Source organism: Carcharodon carcharias, chromosome 11 (assembly GCF_017639515.1).
Source record: "Carcharodon carcharias isolate sCarCar2 chromosome 11, sCarCar2.pri, whole genome shotgun sequence".
NCBI classification, from domain to species: Eukaryota; Metazoa; Chordata; class Chondrichthyes; order Lamniformes; family Lamnidae; genus Carcharodon; species Carcharodon carcharias.
Genome location: NC_054477.1, coordinates 95661393 through 95669941, shown reverse-complemented (window position 1 = coordinate 95669941; position 8549 = coordinate 95661393). Strand labels below are relative to the sequence as shown.

The 8549-nt window shown below is 53.4% G+C and overlaps 1 protein-coding gene across 3 annotated transcripts in view; it reads left to right on the top strand.

The window, feature by feature from the left end:
- The first annotated feature begins 277 nt into the window (after window positions 1-277).
- The window catches only part of mtmr2 (myotubularin related protein 2), a 109506-nt gene continuing 101234 nt past the window's right edge, over window positions 278-8549 (top strand). For 2 of the 3 annotated variants that reach the window (XM_041198898.1, XM_041198897.1), the window contains exon 1: window positions 279-532. In XM_041198898.1, coding sequence (XP_041054832.1) covers window positions 435-532 — 98 coding nt within the window. In that variant the 5' untranslated portion in view covers window positions 279-434. Of the gene's footprint in view, window positions 533-8549 lie in introns of all 3 variants that reach the window. The other variant, XR_005944418.1, reaches the window with a different exon arrangement.

The window sequence follows — 8549 nt, the reverse complement described above, 5'->3', positions numbered from 1 at the left end:
ATTGGGTACTGACCCTGACAACGCTCCTGGTAGATTGGGTACTGCCCTCGGCACCACCCCCTGGTTGATAGGGCACTTACCCTGGCAGCGCCACTGGTGGATCGGGCACCGCCACAAAGGCGCCCCCTGGTGGTTCGAGCACTGCCCGAGTAACCACCTCCACCCCGATGGATTGGGCAGAGACCGTGACAACGCCTCTGGTGGATAGGGCACGTACCTCGGCAGCGCCCCCTGGTGGATCGGGCGCTGGGTCGGGCACCGCCCCCGGCAGCGCCCCTGATGGTTCTCCCCCGCCCACCACCTCCACCCCGGCTGTTCGGGGTTTGTTTACCTCGCGGTGGAGGCTGGGTAAAGATGGCTGGTTGACCCAGGCGCAGCCGTGATCTCTCAGCTGGGAAACTTCTCTCAGTCATCCTGGCAGTCCCGCCGCCGCCATGGAGAAAAGCGCCAGTTACGATAGCATTGGATCCAAGCGGTCGCTCCAGGGGACCGCCTCAGACTCGAGGCCGCCCAGCGCTGGATCCGTCAGCAGGTGAGAGCCGGGGAGAGGATTCGGTGCGGTTCGCGGGGGAAGAGGCGGGATGGAGGGGAGGGGGAGATGGAGGGGCGGGGAATATAGGAGGGGAGGAGGCGAAGGGAATAGGGAAGCAGAAGACTAGAGATGGAGGGAACGGGAAGAAAGGAGGAGAAGAGGGGAAGGGAAGGGGGGAGATGGAGGGGAGGGGAAGAGGCGAGGTGGAGGGGATGGGACGAGGCGAGGTGGAGGGGATGGGACGAGGGGATGGGAAGAGGAGAGATGGAGGGGAGGGGAAGAGGGGAGGTGGATGGAGGGGAGGGGAAGAGGGGAGGTGGATGGAGGGGAGGGGAAGAGGGGAGGTGGAGGGGATGGGAAGAGGGGAGGTGGAGGGGATGGGAAGAGGGGAGGTGGAGGGGATGGGAAGAGGGGAGGTGGATGGAGGGGATGGGAAGAGGGGAGGTGGATGGCGGGGAGGGGAAGAGGGGAGATGGATGGCGGGGAGGGGAAGAGGGGTGATGGAGGGGAGGGGGAGGGGAAGATGGGTGATGGAGGTGGGGACAAGGTGAGATGGAGGGGAGGGATTGGGAAAAGGGGAGATAGAGGGGAAGAGGGATGAAGGGGTAGGGAAGATAGGGGGGGGAAGGGAAGAGGGGGAAGGGGGAAGGGAAGAGGGGATGGTAAGAGGAGAGATGGAGGGGATGGGAAGGAGGGAGATGGGGGGAGATGGAGGAGAGGGGAAGAGGGGAGATGGGGGGAGGGGAAGGGGGAGATGGAGGGGAGGGGAAGAGGGGAGATGGATGGGAGGGGAAGATGGGAGGTGGCGGAGAAGGGAATAGGAGAGATGGAGGGGAGATGGAGAGTAAGGGAAGATGGGAGGGAAAGGGAATACAGGAGTGGAAGATTACAGATGGAGGGGAAGGGAAGATAGGAGGAAAATAGGGGAAGGAAGAGGGGAGGGAAAGGGGGGAGATGGAGGGTATGGGAAGAGGAGAAATGGAGGGGATGGGAAGAGGGGAGGTAGAGGGGCTGGGAAGAGGGGAGGTGGAGGGGCTGGGAAGAGGGGAGATGGACGGATGGAGGGGAGGGGAAGAGGGGAGATGGACGGATGGAGGGGAGGGGAAGAGGGGAGATGGACGGATGGAGGGGAGGGGAAGAGGGGAGATGGACGGATGGAGGGGAGGGGAAGAGGGGAGATGGACGGATGGAGGGGAGGGGAAGAGGGGAGATGGACGGATGGAGGGGAGGGGAAGAGGGGAGATGGACGGATGGAGGGGAGGGGAAGAGGGGAGATGGACGGATGGAGGGGAGGGGAAGAGGGGAGATGGACGGATGGAGGGGAGGGGAAGAGGGGAGATGGACGGATGGAGGGGAGGGGAAGAGGGGAGATGGACGGATGGAGGGGAGGGGAAGAGGGGAGATGGACGGATGGAGGGGAGGGGAAGAGGGGAGATGGACGGATGGAGGGGAGGGGAAGAGGGGAGATGGACGGATGGAGGGGAGGGGAAGAGGGGAGATGGACGGATGGAGGGGCGGGGAAGAGGGGAGATGGACGGATGGAGGGGAGGGGAAGAGGGGAGATGGACGGATGGAGGGGAGGGGAAGAGGGGAGATGGACGGATGGAGGGGAGGGGAAGAGGGGAGATGGACGGATGGAGGGGAGGGGAAGAGGGGAGATGGACGGATGGAGGGGAGGGGAAGAGGGGAGATGGACGGATGGAGGGGAGGGGAAGAGGGGAGATGGACGGATGGAGGGGAGGGGAAGAGGGGAGATGGACGGATGGAGGGGAGGGGAAGAGGGGAGATGGACGGATGGAGGGGAGGGGAAGAGGGGAGATGGACGGATGGAGGGGAGGGGAAGAGGGGAGATGGACGGATGGAGGGGAGGGGAAGAGGGGAGATGGACGGATGGAGGGGAGGGGAAGAGGGGAGATGGACGGATGGAGGGGAGGGGAAGAGGGGAGATGGACGGATGGAGGGGAGGGGAAGAGGGGAGATGGACGGATGGAGGGGAGGGGAAGAGGGGAGATGGACGGATGGAGGGGAGGGGAAGAGGGGAGATGGACGGATGGAGGGGAGGGGAAGAGGGGAGATGGACGGATGGAGGGGCGGGGAAGAGGGGAGATGGACGGATGGAGGGGACGGGGCGGGATGGAGGGGGAGGGAGGAAATAGAGGTGGAGATGGAGGAGGGTGGACGGGAGTTGGGAGGGGAAGGGGAAGATTGAGGGGAGCAGAGTAGAGCATGCAGAGGGGAAGAGGGCGAGATTGAGCTGGGTAGAGATCGAGGCGCAGGGGAAGGGGAATGGAGGGGAAGGGGTGGTGGCGAAGTGAAGTGGGGCAAAGGAGGGAGAGAGTGGACGATGGAGGGAGAGGTGCGGAGGATGGTGGGGTTGCGATGGTGAGGGTCCGATGGAGAGGAGGTGGTGGTGGGGGTGGTGCTGGCAGGGAAAAGGGCGGGGGTAGGGGCATGGTGGGCGATGGAGGGGTTGGGGCGGGGATGTTGATGGGGGGTGAGGGGTGATAGGTGGGGCGAGGTGCAATGGAGGGGGAGGGAAGGGGGCAATGGAGGGGGAGGGGAGTGGGCAATGGAGGGGCGGGGGGGCGATGGTTTGGAGAGGGAGTGCGATCAATGGGGGGAGGAGGAGGAAAATGCGAGCGAGGGGGAGAGTGAGGGGGCCGGCAGGGGTGTAGTGCAAGTGGGGAGAACGAAGGGGGGATGGGTAGGACAACGAGGGTGGAGGGGATGGGGGCAGGGGAAGGGCGAGGGATCGGGGAAGGAGGGCAATGGAGGCGGAGGTGAGGGGGTCGATGGAAGGGGGGGGAGGGGAAGGGAGGTGATGGACGGGGAGGGGCGGGGCGCGATGGATGGGAAGGGGGGAGATGGAGCGGAAGGGGGGGTAAGAGGGGCAGGGGAGGGTAAGGGGAGGGGGTACATTGGGGCCGGAGGGTCACGGGTGTGGATGGGGGTGTGGGCGGGGCGATGGTGGGGTGGGGTTGCGAGCGATGGGGGGAAGGGGGGAGAGTGAGGGGGGAGGGGAAATGGGCGGTGGAGTGGAAGGGAAAGGGTGGGTTGAGGGAGGGAGGAGGTGGGGAAGTGGGGAGTGGGATGTGAAGGAGGATGAGTGAGGCTGATGGGAAGGGGGTGAGGGGGGAGCAGAAGTGGGGTGCAAATGAGTGGGGTAGTGAGTTGGCGGGAAGGGGGCGGGATGGGCAATGGAGGGGGAAGGGGAGAGGAAAGTGGGTAGTGGGAGGGGAATGGGGGAGCGGGTGGAAGTGGGGAGGGGGAGGGGAAAGGAGAGGAAGGAGGGGGGAGTGGGGCTATGGCAGGGGAGAGGATGAGGGGGTAATTTAGGGGGAAGATGGTGGGGAAGGGAAGGAGCGATTGCGGGGTATGGGAGTTGGCAAGTGGGAGAGGTGAGGGGGAGGGCCGAGGGGATGCGGGAGGGTGCAATGGGGCTATGGCAGGAGAGGGGAGGGGGGGGCGAGGGGACGATGGTGGGGGAGGGGAAGAGGGGAGATGGCGGGGAGGGAGGTGAAGGGGAAGAGGGGGAGATGATGGGAGTGAAGGGGGAATGGGGGAGGTGGAGAGGAAGTGGCGAGGGGCAGGTAGAGGGCGGGATGGGCAGATGGAGATCAAGGTGGGGAGGGGGAGGTGGAGGGGCAGATGGTGGAGGGAGGCAGAGGGAGTGGGAGGAGAGGGGACGAGAGGAAGAGAGAGGAGGGGCGCAAGTGAGAAGGGAGGGGCCAGAGAATGGGCTGGGGCGAGGGAGGGGAGGTGCAAGAATGGGGAGGTGTGAGAGGTAGGTAGGGTGTTGCAAGAGCATGGGAGGGGCGGGAGAGGCAAGAGATGGAGGGAGAGGGGTGAACGGTTGAGGGGCAAGAGTGAGTCAGGTTGTGGGGTGCGTGGGGAGGAGTGTGGGAGGGGCAAGCTCGTTAGGTTGGGGGAAGCGAGAGCGAGGGAGGTGGAGAGGAAGGAGCGAGAGGTAGGGGAAGAGTGGGGGTGGGAGCGAGTGGGGGTGGAGAGGAGGAGATGTAAGGAGTGAGGGGGAGGTAGCGAGAGGGAGTGCTGGTGGAGGGAGCAAGAGGGATGGAGAGAGATGCAGGGGAAGGAGAGGGGGAGGAGGGAGAAGGAGGCAGGGAGAGGGGGAGGAGTGGGAGGGAGGCAGAGAGACGTGGGAGGGTAGGGAGGGACAGAGAGAGGGGAAGGGTATGGAGGGAGGTGGAGGAGAGGGCCAGAGGGAGGGAGGAGAGAAAGAGAGAGGGGAGTGAGCGGGAGGAGGATGGAGGGAAGGAGGGAGGGGGCAAGTAGGTAAGGGGATAAGGGAGTGAGGGAGATGGTTAGGGGAAAGAGAGAGTTGGAAAGGATAGGGGAGGGAGAGGAGGGGTGGAATTGTTAGTGGGGAGAGGAGGGAGGGAAGGGGATTGCAGGTGGAGAGCGTGAGAGCAGGGTCGCAGGAGAAAGGAGGTTGTGGAGGGTGAGGGAGAGGGGTGAGATCAGTGGGAAGGTGGAGAAATCAACAGTCAATCATGCTGTGATTGAATATAAGTTTCTTGCCGAGCCTGGTGGTTGCCTGTTACAGTCTTATATTTATTTGGGTAACTTCAGTCCACTCACCTTCTTCACTTGAGATGTGAGAATTCATTGTAGTGTCTGTTTTATTGCCTGGCTGAGATGTGCTTAATTCAGATGAATGCAGCAATGAAACTATCTAGAATTGTATAGCATAGCAGGAGAGCTGGATGGGTTTACCTATCCAGTCATTGGTGGAAGATCAACTGACCTGACAGACAGTCTGAGACACAGTAAAGATGATCTAATTAGGTTTCCAAGTGTATCTGTTGCATATAATAAACTGACCTACGCACATGATGGAAAATTACAAGACAACTTTGGGAGTGAAATAGTACTGAATCCTGTGATTTACTCCAGATTTAATTTTGGTATACTTATTGAATGTGGCTGGTCGTATGTATCTATATTGATATTTTACATAGAACAATAGTGTTGAAAGGTCTTACAGTTTTCTAACTAAAAAAGTTTAGAAGCTGGAGCAGTTTGAATGTTGTAATCTTCACAAGATGGTTAGCCTATAATTTGCTCCTGACTCAAGTAACTTTATGTAATACACAATAATGCTTAATACTTTGAATTGATTGAAGTGTTGACTGTTCTTCGAAAGGCAGTGGAAGGCTTTGAATTGTGTGAGGTGTTTTTATTGGTTTTGGTGACATATGAGATACCTTCCTATTGTCTCATATCTGGAATGGTCAAAAAGAGAAGCTTTTGATTGGGATGCTAGGACAAAAAGCAGTAGCTTTCTGTATTTTACAGAGCTCACAAACTCATGCATTCAATGGAAGGATGTGCTCAAGATGTTTGTAATGCTGCCATTTAGAGCCGACTTCGATGGGTTTGTAGCAGAATAAGTGATTGGGAAGAAGTAAGAAAAACCCTCACCATGTGTGTTAGTGTTGTGATTTGAACATTTCTATTTACCTTACATCACTTAATTATGAATCGCCAATTGCATTCCAATTACAAATTCTTATTAGCTTTTCCTGTTGGCTTGAATTCTCTTGTGCTGTCAAGTGGATTTGCCCCGTCTTCTGTAAGTTATTTCCCTTTTGTATAACTGTAATATACTTGTCACATGTTGGTACTTTCTCAAGTGACTTCTTGGTTCTCTGTAGCATTTCACCTGAAATACAGCTTCTCCATTCTGAACTATACTTTGATTTACACCCAGATTTCATCCCTGTTACAGACATTACTGATTTCATAGATTGTGGTTATGAAACCGATTTGACACTTGTATTTCCATAAAGATCTTTGCGTCTGTGAGCTATTTAGTTGGCCCTGTTAAATGTGATGTTTGTACCTATATCGTTGTAGCATACTGAGAAACTGTGAATGTATTGCTAAATCTTAAACCATTGTTGTCCAAGAGAAATCCCTTACAAGCCAAAGGTGTAGCCATGGTGATACATTTCGACCAAGTATTAATTTTAGCGGAAAATGTATGACATGTTCTTGAACAATGCTGGTAAATTTAGTAACCAAGGAAGTTAAACACACCCCAATCAAATAGAGACTTGCATTCTTGGTTTTTCATTTTACCATTTTTCCCTAATGACGTGGCTATAACTAAAATTTTAAATTACTCATCAGAAATGCAATTTGCCACATCTGGATTCTCAATTAGCCATGTTGCTGGTTAATGTATTGGAAACACAGCTGTAACATATTAATAGCTTTTTTATGACTGTGAAGTACCTATTTATTTCACAAGGTGTGATTTAGAAGTGCAGCATTGAAAGAACTATTGTTATTATGTCTTGCAGCATTAGTTGCTGCTCAACAAATGAGCACCACTATTGTGTGTAAAGTTTTAATTAAACCAACTGTAACCATGTGGCTTTTTTGTAGATCTACTCTCCCTAATTGGATGTAATTGCACTTCTAATGCTGGTTTTCTGTTTTTTAAGCATCGTTGGTCGTTCTTTTTAGTGGTGTTGATATAATGTGCAATACTGTCAGCTTTGCTTTCTTTTGCCAGAAGACTATTGGTTCAATCTCTATTTCAGGACTTGAACACAAAATCTAGTCCAACGGCCGAGCATGTACTGAGGGAATATTGCATGTGCGTTTTTTCCGGTCAGAAATTAAGCTGCATTAAAAATCTCTTTTGGTGGTTTGGGTAGAAGTTAACAATAGGAAGAGCGAGTTCTGCTAGTATCCTATTGAACACAACTTCCTCAACCAACATGACCAATAAAAGAATGGATAATTTATTCCAGTGATGTTTGTGGGATCTTGTTGTCACTGTGGTGCTTGCCTTCGTAAGGAATTTCAAAGTAAATAAATGTGTGGGAAGCACTTTGAGATACTTTGGGGAGATGTGATAAGAGGATGTATGAGTGCTTGTAAGAAGAATTTAAGTCCGTTGCTGTCGTCCTGGAAGAGCTTACATCTTTAGTTGCTTGGCTTGATGAAGACTGTGGTATATTGGTGAGGTAATTTTCTGTTCCTATAATGAAGCATGGCATTTGAAATTGCACTTGCCTGACATTTCTTTTCAAAGGACAGATTGTTTCCTTTCAGGGAGCGGCTATGGCAGTCTATTCAACATGATGTTTTTTTCTTGTGGCTCAGATTTGGAGAATTTTATAATTCACTTATTTGTCTTCATAATCGAAGTATCTGTACATTCAGATCTTATGATCCTAGATCAAGCCCCCAAGTTTTTGGTACAATTCGGCTAGGGACTAATAACATTTTATTTAAAATAGGCAAAGTTTGAGATCTAATACCCTTGCTAAGAGAATAAAGCGAAACATTCCATGGTTTTTGAACCAAGTAAACTTTACAAGGTCAGAAAGAATTTGGGTATTGTTGAAAAAAGACATTTTGTCAAAGCTTTTCGTCTTGAACTCATCAGGACAATCACAAGAATGCCAATGTCAGGGGAAGCAACAACTTTATACTGTATGAGAAGAGAGTGCTGATTGGTTGGTAAGTGGACTTTGATTGGCAGAAAGATTGCCATGACAAATGCACCAGCTAATGGTGACTGACAATTAACGTCCAAGCATTGTTTGAAATTTAAACCAGGCATTTTAACACTTGATTGGTCAAGGCATTATTCTGAGGAATGAACCTGCGAATGGCTGTCACTTGTTCAACTGAAAACAAGCACAATGTGTGTAGATGTCCTTTTTGTCTGCAAAGAACATGACCCAGTATATTAACATATGTAGCTTCCAGTACACACACATGCGCCACACTGTGAGCCTGACTGACAATCCTAAAAATTACACTGACAACCAGTTTAGCGCGCACAGGATTACTTAGCAAATGCAGTCCAGTCGCGGAATCGCATCTAATATTGGACACTATGTTTTGAGTTTGCAAGCATGAGCTGGTTGGGTATGGTTTGTACCTTGCCTATTGTAAACAGCAGAAGGGATATTCCTTATGATACGATCTGCCAGTCTTTGGGATGTATGGCCTACATACCTAGCATCACATTGGC